Source organism: Serinus canaria, chromosome 14 (genome assembly GCF_022539315.1).
Source record: "Serinus canaria isolate serCan28SL12 chromosome 14, serCan2020, whole genome shotgun sequence".
NCBI classification, from domain to species: Eukaryota; Metazoa; Chordata; class Aves; order Passeriformes; family Fringillidae; genus Serinus; species Serinus canaria.
The window spans coordinates 13,016,602-13,042,603 of record NC_066328.1 but is presented as its reverse complement, the minus strand read 5'-3'; the positions used below and the strand labels follow the sequence as shown (position 1 = coordinate 13,042,603).

At 48.3% G+C, this 26,002-nt stretch overlaps 1 protein-coding gene across 4 annotated transcripts; it reads left to right on the top strand.

Moving 5' to 3' along the window:
• Positions 1–2,145: 2,145 nt before the first annotated feature.
• FBXL18 (F-box and leucine rich repeat protein 18) lies at positions 2,146–25,416 on the top strand. 4 transcript variants are annotated; one of them, XM_050980013.1, is made up of 6 exons: positions 2,146–2,369; positions 2,990–3,190; positions 4,040–5,580; positions 8,188–8,406; positions 18,907–18,953; positions 19,616–25,416. In XM_050980013.1, the coding sequence occupies exons 1-6, from the start codon at positions 2,154–2,156 to the stop codon at positions 19,639–19,641; spliced, it is 2,250 nt and encodes a 749-aa protein (XP_050835970.1). In that variant the 5' UTR covers positions 2,146–2,153; the 3' UTR covers positions 19,642–25,416. The 4 variants fall into 4 exon arrangements, with proteins under 4 accessions (XP_050835970.1, XP_050835971.1, XP_030085510.2 ...); XM_050980014.1 differs by lacking the exon at positions 18,907–18,953 and adding an exon at positions 11,769–11,873 and having other exon boundaries at positions 19,616–19,748; XM_030229650.2 differs by lacking the exon at positions 18,907–18,953.
• Positions 25,417–26,002: the final 586 nt, after the last annotated feature.

Genomic DNA, 26,002 nt, shown 5'->3' with positions numbered 1-26,002 from the left:
GGCTGCTACAGCCCAGATGGGCTTTAGTCAAGCTGACAAATAGATGTTCAGGGTGCATTAATCTTAAGAAGAATCAGAGGAGAGAACTGAGACAAGCCTTTTCAGAGAAAAAAAAAAACATAAAATCCCCAGGACAGACTGGCCTTGAATGTTAAGACATTTTGTTTTAAAATACCTTGATAGTGGTATTAATTTGTTTGCCTTTCTGGACTGGGACAGCATGATATGTGCCTTGCCTTGTTTGGGCTAGGAAAATGTGTATTTGTTGTACGATGACCAAAGTCTACTCACATGAAGAGCATTCCTGAAGTGAGGCACAGCAAGGAGGGTTTCCTCTATCACTGTCTGGCCACCTCCCAGGGCCGTGAAGAGAAATGCCCTGATGTTCAACTCCTTCCTCCTTTACTGCTCACTTCTGCCTCATGTTCAACCTCTCTGTCTGATCTACACCAACACACTGCTCGTTTATTTGGTGGATCACAAGTCCAAATGCAGCTCCCCTTACAAAGCCTTATTTCTCCTCAGTTCCACCCTCTGTTCCCCGTCCTTATTCAGGGCTGTCAGCTGCTCTGTGGTCGCTGTACGCCCCAGGGCTGGAGGGAACCCACGGCCACTCTAAACACCAGCTGCACCAGCCACCCTGGCTCTCTGGGCAGGGCCTTCCCTCTGCCTTTGGGACTCACTGATGGTTTTATTTATCATTTGCATTGGAAATGCAGGTCTCCTCCACCCTGGTCTCTGCTTTCCCTGGTGACTGCAAATATGGTAGGTTGGTGTTTTTCCCAGATGTCAAACAAGTCGGTCTTGACTGAAAGGCCTCCGGATTTAATTTGTGATTACCTTTTATTTAAGTGAAACACATGACAAACAAAGCAGGTACGTATCCTCTGCAGAGGCTCTCTCTCATCTAAGAGCTAAAAATGGTTTTCCTCTTTGACTCCAGAGCTCTCTCACAAGCCTAGAAGCAAAATACATAATCAAGACTTGAGGCACTTGCTATTTCTAAGTGAAACCCCCAATTTACCCTTAATGTAATTCACGGCCTTAAATGGCAACAATCAAGCAGGAAGAAAATAGCAACTTATTCATCTTCCTTTATGGGTCATCTTTAAAACACATTTTCTATGAACAAAATTCCTGAAGCATACACGTAACTGGAAATTCCAGCGCTCTGGTCCTGTCTGTACTTGAGGTTTGGGATAGGAGCTATGTGGAGCTACTCTGCTGGAGCCAGCTGCTCCCCTTGGACATGGCCGTGTGCGATGGCTGTGGTCACAGCAGCAGTCACAGCAGCCCTGGTTGATTCTGCATGGCCCTCTGCATATCAGTGAGGGGTAGGATGGTGATATTGGGAAGAAGTTCTTCGCCATGAGGGTGGGGAGGCCCTGGCACAGGGTGCCTAGAGAAGCTGTGGCTACTCCATCCCTGGAAATGTCCACGGCCAGGTTGGATAGGGCTTGGAGCAACCTGGGACAGTGGAAGTTGTCCCTGTCCACGGCAGGGGGTGGAACAGACAATTTTTTAAGTTCCAACCCAAACCATTCTAGTATCCTATAGTGTGTCCTGTAGCAGTGATTCTGCCCCTGTACTCACAACTGGAAAGGTCACACCTCGAGCGCTCTGTCCACCTCCAGGTGCCTCAATCCCAGACGGCCATGGAGGAACTGAACCGTGTCCAGAGAAGGGAATGGGGCTGAGGAAGGGTCTTGAGCACCAGGAGCAGCTGAGGAAGCTGGGGGAGCTCAGCATGGAGAAAAGGAGGATCAGGGGGGACCTTCTGGCTCTGCACAACTCCCTGACAGGAGGTTGTAGTGAGATAGGGTCGGGCTCTGCTCCCAGGAAGCAATGGTCAGGATGAGAGGAAATGGTGTTAAACTGTCCCAGGGGAGGGTCAGGTTGGACCCAGGAAGCATTTCTTCCCCATAAGGTTTGTCAGATACTGCAAGGGGGTGCCTGCGTGGGTGGTGGTCACCATCCCCGGAGATCTTAAAGAAAGCCTGGACATAGCACTCAGTGCTCTGCTCTGTTGACACGGTTATGTTCGGTGATAGATTAGACTCGATGAACTCAGAGCCGTTTTCCACCATGAGCGACCCCGGTGCTCTGCGACTCCACAGCCCCGCCACTCCCACCATGGCGGCGCCGCCCTCAAGATGGCGCCGCGCCGCGGCCGCGCCGCGCTCAAGATGGCGGTGCGGGGCGGGCGCTGCCGCGGAACCGGGTCATGGCCGCGCCGGAAGAGCCGTGAAGCGGCCGGGCCGGCGGGAGCGAGCCCGGGACGCGGCCGCTGCGAGCGGGGCCCGGCCAGGCGGCGGCGGCGGCGGCTGCGGCGGGACCGTGCGGCCGCCGCCATGTTGCGCTGCGGAGAGGTGAGTCGGGGCTTGTGGGACTCAGCTGGCCCCGCGCTTCCCCTCCGCAGCGGCCCCTCGGGGCGCCGGTAACGGCGGCTGCTGCGGGGCTGCGGGAGCCCGGAGCCCTCAGGGCGGGAGCCGGGCTCGGGGGCACGGAGGGCGCCGGAATCGCCCTCGCCGGGTGTGTCCGGGGGGCTGACGGGGGTGTGAGGCGGAGCAGCCCCGCTGCCCTCGGCAGGGAGCTGCCCTGGCGTTAGTGCCGGTTTGGGCTCTGGTTTCGCCGTTAAGGTGTGAGTGTGTTGCACAAGAGCTGGCGGTGATGTTGGGCTGCAGTGTTGGTGTGTGTCTGTATGTGTAAACAGATACATATAGCCGTATCTATATGTGTATGTGCATGGTTATGTAACTCCAAAGGTTATTGAAACGGGTGGCGCTTGGAGGAAGGATGTAGAAAGAGATTGCTGTGTTATATTTAGGAAAAGATGATGGACAGTCGCTTTGCCAGTTGCAAAGTAAGTAGAATGAATGGAAATGTTCACCAGTGGTGAAAGATCAAGTGAAAGTACCATGATTTCATGTGAAGTCTTGCACTACCTCCATATTCTCCTTTTCTTTTTCCTCTTTTTCTTTTCCATCAGGAGGTCGTAAGTGAGGAGAGTGAGGAGGAAAGCAATGGAGTCAACTTGATGGAATTCTCAGATGAAATCCTTCTGCACATCCTCAGCTATGTCCCTTGCACAGACCTGGTCCTCAATGTCAGGAGAACCTGCAGGAAACTTGCAACACTTTGCCTTGACAAGAGTCTAACACATACAGTCCTGCTTCAGAAGGACTATAAGGTGGGGAGAGTAGCTTGCTTCTTCTGTTAGCTGAGAAGACAAATCTGATTTCTGAAAAACAATGCCAAGAAGTGGAACTTTTCAATGTGTATGCATAAATAGACTGCTCCTGACCTCTGAAATCAAATACACAGCAAGCTGTTTCATGAAAGCATTTATTTTCCAGTATGCTTTGTTAGAACAGTTTTGTGCTCCCTTAGTTATATAAAATACTGTCAGTGAAAACTTAACTTCTCCATATTTCTGGGAGCTAAAATGAAAGTAAACATGACCATAAAGTTACCATTTTCCCAAAATTGGTTTTCCGTGTTGTTGTGCGAAAAAAATCTTGTGCATGTTGCTGTCAGGCATGCAGTCAGCGAATGCAGAAATTGTGTGCATATTATAACAACAATAAAGCTTGGGAAGGAGGGGTGATATATTCAGTGAGAACTGTATCAGCCAGTGCAGCAGAGGAAAGCACCCTATGCTCATTTCTAAAAGAGGAAGCTGAATGAAGAATGAAGAAGAATTCTTCTTTCAGTTTGAGTTTCTTCACATAGCCAGTTCTGCTGAAATAGCTTTGCTGGTAGAAAACTGAAGTGGTTTTCCCTTCCACACTCAGCTGCTGAGCAGTCTGTAATGCAGAGCTGCAGATGCAAAAGGAAGTGTAATCCCCAAAGTCCAAAGCATGGCAGACTGAGCTGCCAGCAGTGTGGTAATTCTTAGGCTGTGCTGCCATCCCCAAACCTTTGGGTGAGCCACATAATCCAAGTCCCAGCCACTCTTATCCCCACCTCCAGCTGGGAAACTGAGTCAGTGCCCACCACTGCCGTATCTCTCACTGAATGTGCTTCTGTTTGGGTGCAGGTAAACAAAGACAAAGTGAAGCAGCTGATGAGGGACATTGGAAAGGAGATCTACCAGCTGAACATGGCCGGGTGCTACTGGCTGCCCAGCTCCACGATCGACCACGTCACACGGTGCAAGAACCTGGTGAAGCTGAACCTGTCCGGGTGCCACATCACCTCCCTGCGGCTCTCCAAGATGCTCTCCTCGCTGCAGCACCTGCGCTCCCTGGCCATTGACGTGAACCCGGGCTTTGATGCCAGCCAGCTGAGCAGTGAGTGCAAAGCCACCCTCAGCCGCGTCTCGGAGCTGAAGCAAACCCTTTACACACCCTCCTACGGGGTCGTGCCGTGCTGCACCAGCCTTGAGAAACTGCTGCTCTACTTTGAGATCCTCGATCGCTCGCGGGAGGGGTTTATGCTCTCTGGGCAGCTGATGGTGGGCGAGAGCAACGTGCCCCATTACCAGAACCTCCGCATCTTCTACGCCAGGCTGGCTCCTGGCTATGTCAATCAGGAGGTGGTGAGGCTGTACTTGGCAGTACTGAGTGATCGGACACCTGAGAATCTCCACGCCTTCCTCATCTCTGCCCCCGGCAGCTTTGCGGAGACGGGAGCCACCAAAAACCTCCTGGACTCCATGGCCCGAAATGTTCGTCTGGATGCTTTACAACTGCCCAAAGCCTGGATTAACGGCTCTGGGCTCCTGCAACACTTGAAGTTCAACAACCCTTTCTACTTCAGCTTTAGCCGATGCACCTTATCTGGCGGCCACCTGATCCAGAGGGTCATTAATGGTGGGAAGGATCTTAAAAGCCTGACCAGTTTGAATCTCAGCGGCTGCGTTCACTGCCTGGCCCCGGAGTCCTTGTTTCGGAAAGCAGAAGATGACATCGACAGCAGCATTTTGGAAAGCCTGGTAGTGTCTTGCTGCAACCTGAGACACCTGAACCTCTCTGCAGCTCACCATCACAGCTCTGAAAGCATAGGGAACCACCTGTGCCAGCTCCTGTCCAGGCTAAAGCACCTGCTCTCATTAGCACTACCAGTTTGCTCCATCACAGATGTTGGTGCAAGCGTGGAGAAGCCTCCCACCACACCTAATTTGGTGCCCCAAACATTTGGAAGGAAAGTTCGGATTGGGGTACAGACATATCCAAGGAACTTAGGGGACCAGACAAATCAGAAGATCGAGTCTTCAGTGTTTTGGGCTCTGATGGGAAGCCTCAGATTTTTGGAAACCTTGGAGATAATTGGGTCCAGTTTCTCCTCTGCCATGCCCCGCAACGAGCCAGCAATTCGGAACTCGTTGCCTCCCTGTGTCCGGGCCCAGAGCGTGGGGGATTCAGAGGTGGCTGCCATTAGCCAATTGACTTACCTACAGAGCCTCACCTTAGCACAGCTGCCAAATATTCTCACAGGCTCTGGGCTTGTCAACATCGGGCTGCAGTGCCAGCACCTGCGGACTCTTTCCTTGGCCAACCTGGGCATGATGGGCAAGGTGGTCTATATGTCTGCTCTCATGGACATGCTGAAACACTGCAAGTGTTTGAGAGATCTCAGGTGAGGGGCAGCCCTTGAACATCTCCCGTTTTGTTTGTGGATCTCCAGAAATGTGATGTGTGGTTTATTGTGGCTGCTATTAAAAGTGTTCCGGTACAGAGTACATGCAATGTCTTGAAAAATGAGTATTTTCCTTCCTGACTTGTGGAGGATGGGAAGGCATTGCATGTTGTCCTTGAGGGCTCAGGATATGCCCTTTAACCAGTGTTTTAGAAGCAAAAAGTGCTGGGACTGCCTTCCTTTTAGATAAGGAAAAGTGCATGCTGCTTATTTGGGAGCTAGCAGCTTGTCAGGGCTGGTTAAATACTGCGTGCCTTTGCTGATATTTTGGCTTTGTGTAAAATGCACACTTCTTAAATTTCCAGGAAGGAAGAGACTCCTACAATGTCTAGATAATGTAGAGTTTCCTTTGGGTTTCCCAATGAGATATTTGTCTGCCTTGGGTTTGTATGAAAATCTTGCCTCTTTGTTTTTTAATTTATTTTCTTTATAATGCACTGAAAACATTCCAGATTTAGAGTTTGTCCTGTTGGTGTTTCTCTCCTGATAGGCTTTTAAGGATCCTGCCAAGAGTCTGATCCTAAAGAGTGCACAGAGGAGCTTCATGGTAGCCAAAATGTGCTTGTGAAAGGAAAGTGTGATGGTTTCCTTGCACTAGTCCATATGAACACAAACATTATCACTTTAGGGAGATGGGTTTTTTTCTTTTTTTTCCCCAAATCAGCCTCTTCCAGTGAAACTGCAGAACCTATCAGTCCCATTGTCCCCCTTTGTTCACAAAGCTCCAAAGTGCTGTGCAGTTGAGACAGCAAGGTCACAGTTATTGTGGTTGAAATTACTGCTCATCACCTGAGACTGGTGTTTGTGTGCCTGTCCCTGATCCACTGCAATAGTGAGGGGAGACAGGGGGACTGAAACATCTCAGGAGGGTTTTCATTTTCCACCACTTTCCATTTATAATGGGAGAGGAGTGTGCTGGTCTCATCCAAGGGGTGGCAGCTGTTGGGAATTCAGTTGCTCAAGGTCTTGGGTTATGTGAATGTGTCTTTAACCTTGAGGAGAGTAAATAGCCATGGAGGAGCCGAGGCCTGGGGAAGGAGGTTGGGGTGTGCAATGCTGCTTTGCTCATCCTAGGCCCTGGAGCTTCCTGAGGCTTTGAAATGGAGGCCAAGAGCCATAGAGATGGGAGGCAGCACAGAGCCTGGGATGAAGGCTGCATCAAGGCTCTCTCCTTGTACTGATTTGGGTGGAAGCTGTCACTCTTCTTCCCTGAGTAAAGTCTAAGGTTTTATACTGGCTTAAGATGGTTTTAGAAATTAGCACTTCCTCTTGATAACGTAGTTTCCTTTTGTTTTGACTAATTCCCTGCTGTTTCTACCCTTTTTTCCCTTCCCAGTTTTCCAGGCTGAGGAACACGTTTAAGGGGCTATTCCAAAGCAACATTGCCATCTAGCGAGTGCAGGGCAGCATTGCAGGTGTGGCTGGTGCATCCCAGAGGTTCACCTGGAAACCTGGTCCTGCAGATTCTGTGCTTTTTGTCCTAAATTTACAGTGCCTCAGTAATAATGTTGAAAAAGTTGAAGAGGCAGCCCATTCTCTTGATATGAAGTTTAACTGATTACCCAAAGTGTAGATGTGCTCTTAGGGTCTCTTCAGGCAATGCCACCTGACAGCAGTTGTAAGCTGAGACTGAAGCAGAATTTATCAATTAACAGGATTAAGTTGCTGAGATACCCCTGCATACTACAAAGCCTATGCAGAGATTACCCAGATCAGGTTGGGCCCTACAGCTTGTTATCACCTCCTGGATTAACCTTCCTGGAGCTCTTGGCTTTCCTGACCCAATGACTGAGATTCCCAAGTGCTCTGAAGCCTGGTAGTAAATCTGCACTAAGCAGATGAACTGTCCTGGTGGCACAGGCCTCAAGCAGGTTCAGCTCCCTGCAGGTTGGCTTCTGTGAGGGAGTCACCCACTTATGCTGCTGGGTAAAACACAGACCCCTTGTTGGGCAGGTAAGGCTTCACTGAGCCATTTTATTGTCCTCTTGGATCACCATGATAGAGGATGCTGTCTCTCTTCCCTGAGCCAGGTGTTTAAGGTAAAGGTTGGGTTGATGATGGTTGTTCTTCCTGTGGGAGAACAGTAGCTCTGGTCCTTTGCCAGGGCTGGTTGTGGTCGCTGTGTTGGCCCCAGTTCTGCATCAGCCTGTGTGCACTGTGTATTTTTCATGCCTGCTTCTCCCCAGGCAGGAAACTGAAGATATGACCAGTTTGGGCAGTGTTTGCACACTGGAGCAGACTGTTCCAGTGCTTGGTGGAAGTCAGGTACAGAAGCCAGGCTGTGCTTTTAAGACCAGAATGGATCTGCTGCTTGTCTTACCCACCATACTTTGTGGGAAACTTGCAAAACCAAGGTTACTCCAAGGTCACTCCCTGTGAGCACCAAAATGATGCAGTTTAGGGCTTTCCTGCCTGTTTGTGCCCTTGTCCTTCAGGACTGGAGGGTCCATTTGCCAGCCCCCCGTGAATGTGCTGTGTCTTTCCCTCTTGTCTGAGAGCATCCCAGGCATGAATTGCCCATTGAGTTGTTTTTGTTTATTCCTGCAGGCTGGAACAGCCCTACTTCTGTGCGGGTGCCCAGTTCTTCCAGGCACTGAGTCACTGCTCCTCTCTCCAGCGGCTTTGCATCGTCTCCCGGAGCGGGACTCTGCAGTCTGACGCAGTGATGTCATTCATGGCCAGCTGCCTTGAGGTCATCATGTGCCACATGTTTATGGGAGAGTCTCTTACCGTTTGCAAAAATCTCCAGCAGTCCATTGTCCGGAGGTGAGTGCGGAAAAGGGTGGATGTGGGGTTTCTGGAGCTCTTGGAGATTTATCTCCGTTCCCTGGCCTGCCAAGGTTTCTATGGCTTGGAGCTCTTGTTCCAAGGAGCTAATAGGTAATGTGTAACTGTTTGGCACATGAGCCAGCCTCTTACTTTAATAAGAGTGAATCAGTGAAATATTTGAAGGTATTATACGAATTCTTGATTCCATTCCCACCCATGTTCTCTGCAGTTCTGCTGGCCGAGTTGAAGTTCTGGATGCAGGGCTCCATCATAAATCAAATGACACTTTTTGTGTAAACAAAACATCTGCCGACATTTAAGTACTGAGAGATTTGACCTTGAAGCTTTCCTCCTTTCCCACAAGTGACTAAGATAATTCTCTGTCCTCTAATCACTTGTAAATGTCACTTACTGATAATCCCCTGGCAGCGCAATTCAAAGCCTTTAAAGGGTTGTCGTGAAGGGTTTTTTCTTCGGAGGGTGCTTGAGGGGGGAGAATCGGTACAAACTGCCTTTGCACGTTTGGCAGTTCTTAAATGCATTTTGCTTGGCCCCTTGCAGCGTTCTGAGGCTCACGTGGTGGGAAACGTTTGTGTGTGAGCCGTGAACTGCATTTGAAAAGAGAGCTTTTAATTACGCTTGGCATTTGGAAATCTTCTAATAATGGCAGTCATCTTACAAAATATTTCCCATGCAGCAGACTTTACATTATTATCTTTTTTTTTTTCTATGAGGCTATTTCCCCACCTTCAGCCTGTTTTCTTTGTCACCTACTGTTGCTGTGCCCTGTTAAGCTCTAATAAAAATTTCAAATCACACGGCGTTGTTAGTGCATCCTGAAGGGTGCTTCTCTCCCCCAGCTTTCCTCCAGCTTCAAACTAACTTATTACACTTGGCTTGTTTCCGTGGATCAAATCCAGGGAAGGCTGTGGCTATATTAGCTCCCTACCAAACTGCTCCTGAGATTGTTGCTGCCTCTGAAAGCCTCTGTGTCCTTCTGGGATGGGGATTGTTGGAAACATTTGAGTAAATTCCTTGCGATGTGACAAGGATTCTTTGAGTTTGTTTTACACGGGGCTTCATATCTGTAAAAACATTACTGGGTTGATTTCAGTTGTGCTTTGGGGATCCTTGGAAAGAACCAGAAATCTGCAGTTCCCATTTTTTATTTTCCCTCCCTTCTGAGGTGCTGCTGCAGTGCTGCCCAAAATTTTAATGTCCACTTACTGAGAAGAAATAGACCATTCTGCAGTCTTTTCTCCCTCTTTTTCTCTGTCATGGACTGATTCTCACTACATTCTCTACCTCTTTATAATCTAAACCCTGGGAACTTTCTAAAGAGCAGCTGATGCCTGGTGGAAATTTTAAAAACTATTTTTATATTTAGCTACAGTTCTGGCTGTCAAACTTATTTTCTTCTTTTGTGTTTTATTAATAGAGACACTTGTATGAAAACAGGGTTTTTTGAAGGTTGGGTTTTGAGGTTATTTTCTGCTGAAGAGAGCATCTGCTCCTTCTGCAAATTCTACACCTGAAGTCATAATCCTCTGTGACATTGTAATTGGTGGCTCTGGAAACGATTTTGATGTCATGTAAGATTATGACTTCAGGAGGAGGATAAGCAGTGGGAGCAGATGCTCTCCTAAGCAACAAAGATCCTGTTCTCATGCAACTGTCTCTAGTAATCAAATGGAAGAAACAAAATACAGAAAATGATGTGTAAGCAAAGCCTGGAGTCTTCCATGAGCCATCAGCGAGTCTTTAACCACGTGACTTCTCCAGCAATTCCATTCTCATCCTTGCACAAATGTGCCTTGGGATGGGGTCAGGAATTGACTTGCTCTTGACTGCATTTTGTCTGCTACTCCAAGGCAGAGAGATGTGCAGTAAAATCTGTGTGTGAGCTTAAACCTGTGGGTATGGCTCCAATTCACACAGCATGGCTTCCTCTGAGAGTGTGCAGCTGGTGTCTCTTTAATCCAAGTTTTACACCAGGCAGCAAGTTGGAAGTTATCTATCCTTGTGCCAGAAAGAAATGAGGGGATTTATGCTTGTTTTTTTCCATTTGTTTGGAATGTGTGTGGATGCTCTGTGTGATACATGGGGAGTGGGTGGGAGGGAGGAGGTGAGAGGAGGGACCTCGAGCCTTTGTTTGCTCCTTTTCTTGAGCTGGGGCAATTGATCCATATTCTTCAGGTCTTGCTGAGGGTCAGAGTTCCTGTTTTAGGGCTGTGGTAAGGGTGGTGTTTAGGATGAGAGGTAGTTTTGAGCAGCAAAATGGGGCCAAAGTGGTTCACATTCTCCCAGTGCCTCTAAAACAGAGAAGACATGTGAGTGGGAAAGGGAAGGACCCAGGGCTGGCCATGTATCAGGAGTTTGCTGCAGGAGGTAGAGCTGAGAGGGCTTGAAAATGCAATATAGTGCAGGGCAGTCCTTTTTCAAGTGTGGGTGCACAGGAGGGTTTGGGCAACAGAAGAAGCCAGAACCTATCTGGGGAGAACAGACTGGTTTCAGCTGTGGAATTGTACTGGAAGATGGTGAATATACAGGGTGTGGTGATGGGAGCTTGGGAATTAAATCTGCTGCATCACAGCAATGGCTTAAAGCCTGAACTTTTTCTCAAACTGTCCCTTTTTACTGTAAAAGGAGGTTAGTGTTATATATTTCTGTTCCACTGGCCTGAAAAGAGAGGTTGTTCTCATGTCTCTGTCTTGTGACAGCTTTGAACCAGACCCTGTGGTGTCCAGCTTTCTGATGAGCAGTTTCTGGTTGAAGTTTGCTTCTATTTGGGACAAACTGATTCGTGTATTTGAGTCATTAAAAGCCTCTGATTCAGTTCTGGCTCTTTTGCAATGAAACACAATAAGCAGAGCAGGGCTCATCTGGAGCCTCATCAGCAAACAGGAGGCTTGCAAGGGCAAGGTCTCCTCTGAGCTGTAGAGAAGACTGTAAAGATTGTTTCCCTCTGGGCAGATAAATCATTGCAGTGTTTTTCTTTATTCTTTTTTCCTTCAGTGGGGATGGGAGGGGGGAGCTCCTTTATGGTTCAGGGAGATGCTCTGCACATAAGAAGGACATAGTGGTTAGAGTGGGAGCTGTGGCTCGAGTGATCCACATCCACTTCCCTGATCTTCCTCAGGTTTTACATGTGACGTTGGTATAGTCTCAGTTTCTGTGTAAATTGACTTTTTTTTTCCCCCCATCACATGGTTCTCAGCTGCTGCCACACTTCAGATAGCAGCAGACCCAATGAACACAATGTTTTCCATTTTATGCTTGGACCCAAACTTTGCTGGAGTGCTCAGCTCCAAGCACGTGTTATCCCTGTTTAAATAACTCTTCTGTTCAAACCACTGCAGCACTAATTCCACAAACACTGAAATACCACAATTTGAGGCCCTGTGGTTGGAGGTTCAGGTGTGACCCCGGACTTGCTGCTGTGCCAAGACCTCTTTGCAGAAAAGGTAAATTTACTTTGCCATTTTGGGCTGAGCTGCCGTGCTGGGATTGTTTCTAAATTCCTGCACAGACCTGTGTGTCCAAAGGCAGGTCCAAGGGATTGAGCCTTCCAGGAGCTTTCCCAGTCTTTTCCACAGTGTTATTTTGTGGAGGAGTCAGTAGATGGAGCTGTGACCCATGGAAGGTCCCACCATTTACCAACGGGCTGCATGCTAAATAATCGTATTTATATGCTGGTATGTCTCTGCCCCAAAAATCCTGCGGGCAAGGAATTTGGATGACTTCAGGCTTGCACAGCTACATGGGGTTAGCAGGCACTTCACAATCGTGCAGGAGGAGTTGCTTTCCTGGTGCTTTCCTTGCTGTCAGAAAACAGGCTGGAAGAGGGGATGGGTAATGTTTGGGCAAATATCCCCTTGGCTTCAAGGACAGATTTTTATTTTCCACTGTGTGCCTTTAGAATTTTGTCGGTTTTAGCTGAGGTGTTTAAATAGCTCCTATCATTGTAGTGATTTCAAGGTCTCTACGACACCAGACAATACTAGCCAGTGAAAAGTCCTTGGAGAAACACCTTGGAAAAAGATCAAGAAAGCTACAATAAAATTAAAACAAACAAACAAAAAGCCCAAAGCAAAACAAAAAACCCTCTGAGAACATGGCGTCATTAGGGATTCTTTATAAAGAAGGGGGAAAGTGTCAAGGTGTAGAGGTGAGCTGTGATTTATAGAAATGAATCCAAGGGAAAAAACCATGGTGCAGCTGGAGTGTGTTTGGGGTGCTGGGTGGGCAGCTGGGCTCAGCTGTTCACATCTCCCAAAAGGGCTGCTGTAAACTCCTGGAGTCTGAGAGCTGTTGGGAGATGGTGAATGGGCTTTTCCACCCTAAATAATTCTGTGATTCTGTGACTCAGGTCACTCTTGGGTTAACCAGTGCTGGAAAGTGCAGAGAATTTTTCTCATTTAGGACATTCTCACTTTTCTGGGAATCCAAACTCAGAGGAAAATAAACACAAACTTACCCAGTGCCTGTGTCAGGTATGAGCACTGCTTGGTTTGAAGTGATTTTCATTATAAGATTCCTGCCACTTTCTAGGAAGAGCTTTCAGCCTAAATTAGATCTTCTTGTTCAGTCTTCTGTAGCATTACCTAAATCTCCCCGTGCTTGTTATTGTCCTTTTTTAACGTGAAACTCTTGGCTGGATCTTCCCTTTTTCTTAAACTGCTGATTCCAGTGGCCCTGTGTGGCTGTGAGCTTGCTGAAGGGATGAAGCAGCCTCCTGGGATTCAGTTGCAGAAACAGGGCTTCCAGGTGGGAGCACAGGGCTGAAATGGAGTATTGGAAACTGCTGAGAGAGCCAGTCCCTCTCCTGGCATTTAGCACAGGACTGAGTTATCACAGATGAGTTTTTGCTCACTCAGGGCTAAGTATTCCCCCTTGCCCTGGATATCCCTGCAGCATTCTGCTCACCTGGATTCTCATTGTGGTCCCAGGCTCGTAAAATCCCTTTTACTCTTAGAAGGGTTGGAGGGGGCTCTAGGGGCAGTAGGTGATTGCAAGATCATCTTTGAATTCAGCCGATCCTGTGCTGCCCACCTGACTGCTGCAGTCCTACTGACACTGCAAAAAGCTGCTGTGAGCACCTAGAGCTTATTCAAGATTTTCAAGCTGGTTTGCATCCCTTCAGCACCTTCTCTTCCTTCTGACCCTGAAGAAGTCCCTGTCTGCTACTGGCTTTCCTGGCCCCAGAGCTGCTTGCAGTGGCTGCTGATCCCACCCTGCCAGCCCCAGCTCCAGCCCCGCACAAGTGGGATTGCAGAGGACTTAATGTATCACCAGGCTGGTGTAGTGAATCATTAGCATCCTGCTCAAGCTTTCATTGTCTGTTTCATTTCCTGCTCTTGGAAACCCCTGAATCATTCTGTCACAGACTGAATAACAAACTGCATCCTTGTCAGATTGCGTTGCCCAAGGATTCCTTGGCGGACTTGGCGAAGGTTGAATGCATGAGGTGTGGCCCAGACACCTTTGCTTCTACCAGGGATGTTGTTTATGGGTGGGTTTAAATACTTCACAAGTCAGCAGGGCTTGTGGGACCATCCCCAGTTTGCCATATTAATTTATCTTCTTTTGGGGGTACTCACAAACCCCCTTCTTTAAATGCATTCCTGTGGCTGACCCAAATGCCTCGTTGTAACTGCCAGCTCATGTGTTTTGAAAGGAATTCAGTTCTGAAACCTTCCTCAGCGGGCAGATTGGTTTGTGCATGAAATAACTTTCAAGGATTGTCCTCTCTCTCGGCTGAGAAATAATATTGGAATAGCACTGTCGTGCTTTCTCTTCATGAGGGTGTAAAAGGCTGAACGGAAGCATTAACTGCAGCTTTAAAGCATTTCCATAGTAAAATAAATCTAATTGAGCAGTTATTGCAGTAGCTTTTTAATTTGTGGAAGAGATTAGGAAATAACTTTCAGCTTGCTCTGGCAGAGCACTCCCCTAGGACGTGTCCTGGGCGCTCTGGCATCGCTCTTTGGGTTCTTATTCCCTCCCCCTCTAATTGTCCGGTCACATTTGAGTGATGCAGAGTTCAGCTGGCAAAATAACATAGGAACCTCAGTCTGCAGGCGTGTTTGATACAAACCTCAGCTCACAGGAGAAGTAGCAGAGTGCCATTCATGCCTTACAGGGAAACCACAGCAGAGAGATGTAATTTGCCTCGGCTCGGGATGAGTCTGATGTGTTATTGCTCCTTCCCTGTGGCTCAACGCAGTGGCAAATGAAGAAGCTGCATTCAGGATAATGGGAGAGCTGGCAGTGATGTGTGTGAGTGATTTCCAGAGTCCCATCTACACCCCTCGGTCTCAGGTTGGAGACTGCAGTGATGGGACTCAGTGTGCAAAAATCAGCAGCTGTGGGAGAATGTTGGTTTGTCTACGTAGACATGAAGGGATGGAAGATGCTCCTAAAGGAAAACGCTTTATAGCAAAAATATCTCATTGTGTGGAGTTAAGAGCAACCAGAGGAATCTGAACATCTTTCCTTGGGAGCTTTTCAAGTCCATTACTGAGGTTTGGAAATAAAGTCTGCTTAGCACTGGCACTCTGGCAGGGCTGGAAGGGAGAAAAATTCCCTAGTGCCAATCTGCTTTAGAGTCAGTGTGGGGAGGGTTTGGACCCCCCTGAGAGGCTTCTGGGGGATGAGTGGGAGGCAGAGGTTCTCCCTGCTCCCAGGGGAAGGGGCCTGGGAGAATCCCACCTACAATTTCTTTGGTGAGACCAAATCTTTTTTGGAAGATGCTCCTGCAGAAGTTTCTTTGGCAGTCACTGTAAACAGGGAGGGATTTTCAGCTCCCTTGTACTGAGGTCAGGGCACGGCCAGTGGAACAAATCTTAAGTGTTTGCCTGGCCATCCCTGAGAAGATGAGAAAAGTGTGAGTGTGTGTGTGTTGGGTCATGCTGCTGCCAGCTGCTCCAGCTTGCCCTGGCACTTCCTCCATTCCACTGTGCCATGCTGCAGGAAGGGAGTTTCCAGGCTGGCTCAGGTATGCTGGCTGAAGCTTTCAAGACAGATGCCACACTTGAACTTCAAGGTGTGAGCAAGTCTTCCAGTAAAAACAGGCTGTGCCTGGCAGAGGATTAACAGGGCTTTGTGCGTGTAGGTGAGAAAGCTGCATACAGGGCAGAAAGTGAGTTGGTCTGAAACTTCTGCTCTTGAGAAACTTGTGGCTCTCCAAAAACAGCTCATCAGCCTGTGGGGAAGGTCAGAACGGATAGGGGAGAAGGTGTGTGACTGCAGCAGAGACTGGTTTGCATTTGTGAGGGTTGTGCCAACCAGAGTCCACATCTACTCTGTCCCTGCTGTGCTCTGTTCCCCCAAATCAAACTTCTCCTCATTCCCTTCCTTCCTCTCCTTCTCTAGAGCTTCTTTTTCCATAAGCTGAGCTTGGTTTGTGGAGGTCAGAGATCTGCCCTTGATCCATTCCTGATACACTGTATTTCCTCACTTCATCTGCTGTGTGCTGCTTTTGTTGGCAGTGTTTAATTATCCTTCCTTGCGTGCCCTGGGTCCTGCTTGCCAGCCTGTGTGAGGTGGGATGTGCTGAAATGTCTCGTTTGAAATAGGATTTACCTTGGGTTTCTGTGGAAATCTCAAGAACATTCTTCAGGGGAAGAACATTCTTCAGCCCCAGATAATGCCTTATCCTTTCCTTACAAGTAAAAGAGGTTTGAGCAGCACCTAATGCAGAGAGCTGTCACCTTCCAGGTGGTGCAGGGGGGTGGGTGTAATCCATCTTTCCAGGCTGGCTGGGGAGATTCCCCATGGCTTTGGGCTACCCTTTGGATCTATCAGCAGGTGGAATCTCCTGGGGACTCACTGTCCTCTCTGGAGAGGCATGTCAATGTTTGCCAGGAGATAACTGCATTCCAGGGAGGGTCTCTTTTGTCTTGCTAAAATCGAGGAAATCTGATCAAAGTGCAGCCTTGCTTTAGACTTTTTCTCTTTCTTTTTGACTTTGTCCCTGACCTACATATTGGATCCTGCCACGGTGGTTGGAAGTAATTGAGAGGGTAGTGTTAGGCTATTTACCAAGCTGTTCACTTGAAAATAACCTTACTGAGTCCAGTCCACACCTGTTCTGGGAGAATTCTGGAGACAAATAGCAAAGCATCATTAACCCTTTCATCCACATACAACCAGTTCAAGATCTAAGAGCAGAGGGATGCTGATGCCAGGAGGAATTTGTGACACTGGGTGTGCTTCATCATTTGTTTCCCAGCTCTGTGGACGATTCCAACCAGCTGCTGAGGCCAGGTCTGCTCTGTGTCCACATCCACATGGGGACACTTCAGAAACCTCCTTGTGGAAATTCTTGCTGGGTGGTGGTTGGTTTGGTGGTTTGGTGTTGATTCTGCTGGACCAGAGGTTATGCTGAAAATATACATGGAGGGGGAGAAAAGGGAGGTGTTTTCTTTGTTATCCCAGTGGTTGTTTCTGATTAAAGGATCTGTTTTGAAGGGGCTGCTAGTCAGTTGCCTAGAAAACTTGCTTTCATTTAATTAATAATGATGAGTTTAGTCTGGATGTTTTGTAGGAGAGAGCAGGCAAGCATATCCTTGGCTTTTTTCCCTTGAGAAAAAAAAAAAACAAAAACCAAAACCCAAACCAAAAAAAACAGGGCTTCATGCCTGAAACTGCAGCTCTTTTGTCTCCCTGGGTCAACATCCTTCTCTGTCCTTCGGGTTTTAATTTTACAAGCCATGCGTTTGCAGAGGTGGATGGAGTTTGAAGTCCATCCAGGTGTGGAATGAGGAAAGAACCCTCAAGAAGATTACAGGAGCTGTTCTGCAACTCATTAACTCACTCTCTTCCCCTTCTTGTTATCTCCTCCCCATGCCTGGGGCCTTTCGAAGCAGTGCTCTAAGTGCCTCTCACTTAATCTAGCCCACCTGGACAGGTGTATGAAGAAAGGAATTGCCTTCCGGGGAAGGACTAAAGGAGCATAGATTGCAGAGGGAGGCTGCTTTTGGGAACTGCTAATCCCAGTTTAACATTATGACAGCTGCTCGTTAAAATCAGGGTGTTTTTTAACAGGCAGTTAAAGGAGAGGCTTTGCACGCACATTTAACTGAGAATAATAGTGAACCATGTGCATTTGATTGTTTTTTTTTCCTTAAATCACGCAAATTGTACATGGAAAGAATTCTCCGGCGTCAACTTGCTGGGGTATGGAATTTACAAGGTTTGCAGTAACATACAGTTTCCTGTTGAGGGGGGGGGAGAAAATCACAAAGCTTTCTTTTTTTTCTCTTATTTTAAGATCAAGTTCAAACCCCTGATATAAGCCCAGCCTCTTTAGGAGGGACACTTACTGCGTTGGGGTTTTTCACTTGTCTCGGTGGCAGTTCATCATGTAAACTTGTCTGGTTCTTGTTTTTATAGCTACATGTAAAGTCTGCTTATAAACTACAGTTTTGTACATGGTGAGAAGGCAGCACTCAGGTCCAATTTGGGAGAGTCTATATACAAAGAAGGAAGCAGTTTCTTTCCCTTGGGGAGATGGCAGTTTCTTCCTTTGCTGGACTTCAGTAAACTTGGTCTATTAACATGATTTTCTCTGCAGGACTGTGGTGTTGGATAAGAAACACGAAGAGCTGAGGCAGAGCAGGGACTATCAAAGAGACATTTGGCTGTATTTTATGTGATTTCAATGCAGACTTTACCAGCTGCCTCCCAGATCAGCAGTTATTTGCTGGTTGATTTCTTGAGGGCAGTGCTGTGGAAGTAAGAAGCTGCACAGCTCTGACACAAGTCCCCAGATCCACTCAGGGAACCGTGTCCTTTTCTGCCAGCCCTTAGGCATGAGGCATGAAGGGCAGATCTGTGATGCAGAGAGATATAAAATTGCCCCAGGTAGTTCTGTTGCTGGAAATTCTTATTCCTGCAGCTACTTAGGTTCAGGCAAATTAATTCAACCCCCCAAGACTGAGCAGCTAGCCTGGGAATAGAAGTTTCTCTGCTGTGTTTTTGGCAGCTCTACTCCAAATCGTTTGTGGATGGGAGTGTCCTCTCTGTCTCCCAGGAAATGCCAGTCTCTCGTGTTGCTTTCTTCAGCTGGCTGTATTGCTACCTGGGATTTTCATGTCTGTTTCCAGCAGCTGGATCTCCAACCCTTCCTCAGTGTGTGACAGAAATCTGGCCATTTCAGAGCTAGAGATGAGCTGGGAATCTTCCAGGCACACACCTGTCTAAGTTTGTCGAGGGGAGAGCTTTTCTTTGGGCCCAGCACAGCTTGGTTCAGCCTCCAGGGACGGGTGCTGCCAGTGTGACTCTGCCTCCTCGTGAGTGATAATGAACTGTTCTTTGTCACACCCTTCCGAGGAAACACCTGGGTGGCACAGGACTAAGAGTCACAAATCTTTTTCATCTTAAGGTGTAACTCTTAAGGGTAATTATGCTCCAGTTTTACCCCCCCACCCCCAGCTTTAAAAGACTGAACTCTTGTTACATTGCACTGAATTACACCATTTCTCTTCCTCACAGGTTGCTGTCATGTAAAGTACTTGCTGGTGGGCACTTGGGCTTCTTCTGTACGGTTCTTTCTACATTGTTTAATGGCTTTACCTTGTGCAAATCTCTTCCTTTGCTCTGCAGCCTGGATTGAAAAGAAGGCTGCAGTGTGTGAGTGTGAGCACACTTAAATGCTTATCTGCACATCTGAGCTTTCTAAACTTGCCTATGCTCTAATTGCAGAGTGTAGACTCTGCATGCAGAACAACCCAGCCTGAAGTGATAATCCCAGGCTCAGCCCCGAGGGAATGCCTGACATTGCTCTGGCCTGATTTTCCTAATGGCTCTGCAACTTGCCTCTGGTTTGCAGGTGGTTTAAATTGTTATCGCTGAGCACCTTGCCCAGCTTGGGCAGAGCTCTTGGGATCTCTGATTCTCTAAGAATACCTACCTGTCTTGATTTATTTTTTATTAATTTTTTTAAAAACTTCTTCCTTCCTCCCGATTTTAGGTGCAATTTGGGCTTGTGCCAGCTTAGCAGACTCACTGCAAAGGGGTGCAAACCCAGCCTGAGCTCCCTGCTGACACAGTGAGGGAAGAGTGGGAGACCTGGAGCTTCAGCTGCCCCTCCTGCCTCCTCCTTCCTTGCCCCCATCCTGCATGATCGATGTCCAGGCCATCCCCTTCCCTTGCACTGCAGAACTGGTATTTTTCCTTGGCTAATCACCTGTGTCTGATTTAGTTTCCAGGCAGAACGCCCTGCATTAAACGTCGTCATTTTCCCTCTGCTTCACGAGGACTTGACAGAGGTCATCAGAGATGTCCCCATGAGGCACTTGGATGAAATTACCTTGTTTAAAAGCAGAGTGGCTGAGGAACCTCCCAATTTGTGGTGGTGACTGCCACAGCGTGGAAAGGACAAGTCAGTGTGAACCCATGGAGCAGCTTCTTGTTGGCCTGGATTTCCCATCCTTGACTCCTGGCCACCTCACTGGATGCTGTACAATCACTTCAACCAGGTGCAATTTCAAAATAAAAAAAAGCTGGTTCTTTACAGTGGGGAAACATCTATTGGATATTGCTTGCATCTGAAAATCCTGTCTCAAAGGCTTGTGGAATCTGATGAGTGTTTCCTTGCGGTTAATATGAATCGTTTTTGTTATTTTACTGAAGTTAAAGGTAAGAGAAACTGACTTAACAATGCTCTTTCCCCTGTGTCCCCTGGTGTCTGTCCCAAGGGCCCCTGTGTACGTTGGCAGTGTGCTTTGTGGTTTTGGTGGAAATCATTCTTTGCTTCAGTCTGTTTTTGGCAAAGTAGAAAGCCTAGGCCAGCTCAGAGGCACAGAAATGTGTTGCTCAATTGAAGTGCATCACATCTTTTCTATGTTACAAATAGGCATTTGTAGTCACACACATGCAGTCACAGATATTTAAAGGGGTTTTTTTTTTGACTGAGAAGTACCACAAGGACTCTTTATTTTTTACTAACAAATTAAGGTCATTAACACCTTGACCATGGTATGTTCCTGCTGGTGCTGTTTCCGTTGGTCTTGTGGAAGAAGTTCTCAGCTCTTTTGGCAATCCTTGTCCTAGGGTAGATGGTGCCTACAGTGAATAAGTTGAGGCTCAGATCTGATTTATATGCAGTCTGTCTTGCAGTGTAGATGGGAATGTAGTGTTCCAGTTCTGTCCTTATATCCCATGCCTTGAGCTCATGCTAATTTTAGAGATGTTATGAAGTATTTTCACAGTGTGATTTCAGTCAGCTTCTCTGCTCCACAGAACTTCCTCAGGCATCAGTAGTGGTCTGGATCACTTTCATATTGCCTTATTTACTGAGCACTTTTAAAAGCATCAGACAGCTGTACCAAAAGCCAAGTTACAAATTCCTGGAGCTACAAATCTGGGTGGCAGAATTTTCCTTGGTAGCATACCAGGTCTGTCTTCTGCAAAGCAGCTGCTGACCAGAGCTGTCTAAATTCACCCAAATCCCGAATGTGTTGAGCTCTGCTTTTCTGGGGAGGCCCAGATTCGTCCAAAGATGATGTGCCCATCTCCTTGTCAGCCTTTCCTACTCAAGATGCCCTCTCCCAAATGCTCTTCTGCCCTCAGTGTTCATAGGAAGCCTGGTCTGATGGGATAGATTTGAAAACAAAATGCATCTCCCAGCCTTGGAGGACTTTCTGTCCTTGCTTTCCAATCAGCCATGTGTGAGCCTGCCTGGAATTGTGTCCCACAGGTGTAAATCTTGAGCCAGGCTGTGACAACCCTTGTGCTCAAAGAGGTTACAGTAAAGAGCAGGTAAGTGTCAGGCTCTGCTAGCACAGGTCTGTGCCTTGCTGGGTCCAACCCTGGTGGTTTGCTGCCTTTCCTGAGGCTCTCATCCTTCCCCTCTGAGGACAGGGAGCCAGCACAGTCTCTGGAGTGCAGCTGGCAGCAGGAATGTGAGGCCAGCTCCCCTGGGAATGCTGCAGTTGAGCTGTGAGCACTCCTCCAGTGTGTGAGGCTCTGCCTCAGCTTCAGCTCCGTGCAGCTGAGTGTGAGGAGCTGCTGCCCTGCTCCTGCCGCTGTTTTACCTCCCCCTCTCCCCCCTGAGGTCGTTCTTTCTACCTCTTGTCATATTACTCCCGTTTGAATCCCCTCTCTTCTTTCCCTCTCTTCAGCACATCAGGTGTGCTTTTTGACAGGAGCACGAGCTGCTGCTCTGTCCAGTTCAGGCCACTTCAGCTCTGCCTGGTTTTTGTCCGTGTTTCTTTCTGGGATAACTAGCAGGACTGGGCAGAGGGTGTTTGCAAAGCTGCTTTCTCCTCCTTGTTGGAAGCACTGGCAAAGTTGCTTTGTCCTGCTTGTGCCACTGGCCTCAGGGCAGAGGGAAGGTGGAGGGTGTGGTGGCAGCTCTCTGATGCCTTAGGGAACCTGTTCAGTCCTGTGAAGGAATCCTGATGTTTGGTTGAGTGAGGTCATTCCCACCCTCAGCGGGGATTTCCCCTGCATAAACAGCTGTGGCATCATCAGGAGCTTGGCAGTGCTGCCAGCTCACCTCTTCCTGTTCCCCTGGAAAACCTGGACTGGGGGACAGTGGTGTGCAGAAACCAGCTGCTGCTTGATTCTGGTGTGAAACCTTTGCTCTTGGGGTTGCAATCACCTGGTGGAACATGCTGTACACTTGGCTTGGCACATCCATATCCACCTGCCTGGTGTGCTGCTGGATGGGAGCAGCAGCCAGGGATGTTTTATAGTGCTGTTGTTCTCTTGCCAGGGGTATGATGTTTGGGCATCTGTATTCATGCAAGTGGGTCACAAGTCCTGATGATGCTGCCAGTTATAAGCAGGGCTAAGAAAGGTCACCCCCAGGTGATAAAGGTAGCATCCCAAACAGTCATAAAGAGCTAAAATGTCCTTCCACCCCCAGCTCCCCAACTCCGGGCCAGTGCTTGATATCTCTACTACAAATCCTCTTATGGTGAGTGAGAATTTCCGCTGCTTTTGCACTCCAGGCAGGATTCACCAGATGTTAATAATGTGCTTATTTTCTCTAAGTGCTATTTTGGCATCGGTGTTAATTACAATTTATATTCTGCAACATTTACACTGGGAAAAGAACCCACCCTAATAGTACCCAATTGGCAGAGCTGGGCTATTAAACACAGCTCCATATGTTCTGAGCAGAGCAGTGCATGGGACTCAGAGCCCACTCAGCACTCAGGCAGGCAGCTGTAGAGGAAGAGAGGGGAGCAGAGACAGGGGTGTTCTGCTCCTGGGTTTTATTTAATATGAAATCCCCCCCCTCCTTTTTTTCTGTCCCCATCTCTCCAGAAATCTCCCTCCTGTTATCTGTGAGCATTTAAGGAGGTGAACTCTGAGCCTGCTGATGCTGCTGTCCGTAGTCTAAAACAAATGAATTCAATTCCAGAAGGTGCCCTTCTTACAGGGAGTGCCTCTGCAGGATCCCAGCCCCTGCTGGACTGTTCCTTGCTGCCTTCCAGAGCAGACCTCCAATCTATGGGAACTGCAGCAGAAATCTTTGCTTTGACCACCCCCAAAGTGTCCATGGTTCTGTGGGAGAAGGATATTCTGGGACAGTTCTGTTCTTGTGCAAAACTCGATGTAGATTGCTGCTCTGCTCACGTCCAAAGTCTTGTTTGGCAAAATGGCATTTGGTTCCTGCAGGCTGGGAGGGTCTGGAGTGACCCTGGTGTGGGGAATTCAGAGGGGCTAAGTCATCTGTGTTCCTGTGGGTTTCTTTGGAGGGTAGGTTAAAGGACTGCTTCCTCAGCTGTTTGCAAAGCTGATTTCATGGTCTCTTTAGGAAATGGCAGTGTATCCGCTGCTCTGTTAGGAGAAGGGGCTGTGTGGTGACTGTCTCTTCTTCAGGAGAGCTCTGACTGTGGTCACTTCTCTGTCAGGGAGAAGGAGAGGATGGGAATGAGAGGAGGCACAGGGCAGGATGGAGTCATGGATCTCACTCTGGAAGCCAGGCACACATCCTGTGGCTCGGCCAGTTTGCTCACTTGTGGAAGGAGAGGAGGCTCCCCAGGTGCTGAACCCTCCCCTCCAGGTGAGGTATTGCTCACAGGGTAGCAGAGGGCAGACCTGGGGCTGGTGTGCACTGAGAGCAGCAGAGCCACAGCCCCACTCACTGGGGTTTAATTCCTATCACTGCCTCCTCCTCTGCCAGGAGTGTGGGGTCCCAGGGAGCAGAGCAGGACCTGTCCCCTCACATGGATGTTCAGAGCTGTGGGACAGTGGGCAGGTGTGTGGGACCATCCCTGTGAGGTGCTGGGTGCTTCCTTCCAGCAATGCTGTTGTAGGATAGGGCTGTAGAAATTTGGGACTTTCCCACTGGTGGAGTGAACCAGTGCAGGAGGGTTGTTTCACCTGTCTAAGGGGGATGCAATTCCCTCTTGGCTGGTCCCAGCAGAGTGTCCAAAGCTGGGAGAGCAGCGCAGGAGCTGTGCTGGGTGCTGCAGAGCCCAGTCTCCTTCCACTGCAGCTCTCCTGCCTCTTTGAGATGCACAGGCAGCCAGGGTACTCCAGCAGGAGAATCATTTCCATAGAAACCAATTGGGATGTTGTACGGGGAATAATGATTAATAGTGAAGGGATGTTGCCTCAGGCCCTTTTCATTTTTTAGGGGGCAGAGAGGGACAAACTGGGGCACAGGTAGGGGGACAGGGAGACTTGAAAACTAATGGAAACCATCTCTTCCATTAATTTCCAGGGCAGCTTCCCCTCTTCTCCTCCTACCCAGCCCCCACTGCTGCTCCCAGCTTTCGTCAAATTTTCAAAATGGCTAACCTGGTTAGAAATAATCATAATAATAAAAAAGGATGGATGAGGTCTGACTACTAACATTGTTGCTGTTAGCAGCAGGATTTCAGCCATAAAACATGAAGCAAGGGAGGCATTGACCTTTCCGCTGTTTGAAATGAATGGAGACATCAATATCTATTGTTTTGTGGCATTGACCTCTGACGCTCTCAGCTCGCCCTCCCCTTTCTTTTTTTTTAATTTCCCCCTGACACTGGAGGAAAGGGGTCAGTCTGTACCATCTATTGATCCCCATCTTACTTGGTGATAGGGAAATAATTAGAATTTTAAAGATCTCTGCTGCACGCTGGTGAAATACATACACAGAGGCACAGGCTAAGCCCCCGCTTGCCATGTTGTGTTCTACCCCCTTCCTTGCAGAGATCCAAAGCTCTGAGATCTGAAGGAAGGCAGATCAATATAGGTTTAATCATGATGGGGGTTTTATTTCAGTTTTTAAATAGTAAAGTGTAACATTTTATGTTAATGTTGTCAGAGCCTGGCTGCCTGGTGCCTTGTTTTATTTATTCTTTTAAGTAGCCCCTTCTTTTGTGAACTTCATCTATGTACAGAGAATGTGAAATCAGGCATTGCTAATTAGCTGTATGACAATTAAGTAATGTAGCACAAAACCATTAGGACACTGGATTTGTTTTTGAAGTTTGTCCTTTGAAGTGGAAGCTGCAACTCCCTGCCCAAGGCTGCTGGGGAAAATGTTTTTCTATCAAAACTTTCTTTGAAAATAAAATGTCAGTGTAAGAGTCCCTATTTCTGTCGTCTCTCCCTCTAAACAGCGGGTGGAAATTGTTTCTCCTTGTAAAAACTGCTGGCATTGATAGAAAGGGGAATTCAGGAAAGCATTAAATGGGCAGTTGGTCTCCAAACACCCTCAATTCTGGTAGAGACGTTACCAAAAATTCTTGTTTAGCTCCTTGAAAGGGAACGGTGCCACACTAGGAGAGAAGACCCAGCTCACAGCTCTGGAGATGGCAAAGGGAGGTGGTACTAAAACTGGGGGTTCATCTCTGACACCCCAAGTGCCATCAGGGTGACAGCCTGCTCACAGATCCCTGCAGGCTCCTGGGTTGGGGCTCCTCCGCCCGTGCGCTCGTTTGACACTTGTGTTTGCATCTGGCCCTTTGTCCTCGTAGTGAGTCCAGTTCTGAATGTGCAACTTTCATGTACGCTGGTGGCATGTAAAACTTCAAATAAAGAGTGGAACATTTGGAACCAGCTCTGTCTCCTTGCCTCCTGCTTCCCTCTCGAGGTGGAGCCCAAAGCCCAACTCCCTCTGATGGGGAGTGCTTTGGCATTGCCAGGTAAGGTGTGTGTGGGCAGGGCTGTGCCTGGGTGCAGCCCCCAGTCTGCACTGGGAGCTGTGGAGTGTCACTGGGATGCTGGGATGAGCACTTTGGGGTTACAGCCCTCTTCTCCTGGGTTTGGGGATGCTGTTCTGTGGTGTTTGTGGCTGTGGGCTCAGCTGAAGAAGGAGCTACTCTGTGTTTGGGAAATGCTTCTCCTTCTTGGATCTCTGCACGTCTGACTGCTGAGCTGTGCTGAGGTGGGACAGAACGTTCAGTACCAGGTTGGTTGGGGCTGGAGCAGCCTGGTCCAGTGGAAGGTTCCCTGCTCGTGGCAGCAGGGTTGGAATGAGAGGAGCTTTGAGGTCCCTTCCCAACCTGAGCTGTTCTGGGATTCTGTAACCATTATCCCTGGGTAAGTGACTCACAGTGGCTCGAGGGAGATCCCTTTCTCTGAGCAGCCCCAGGCCACCACCCACACCTTGCTCTGACAGCTGCAGCCCCTGGACAGCAGACAG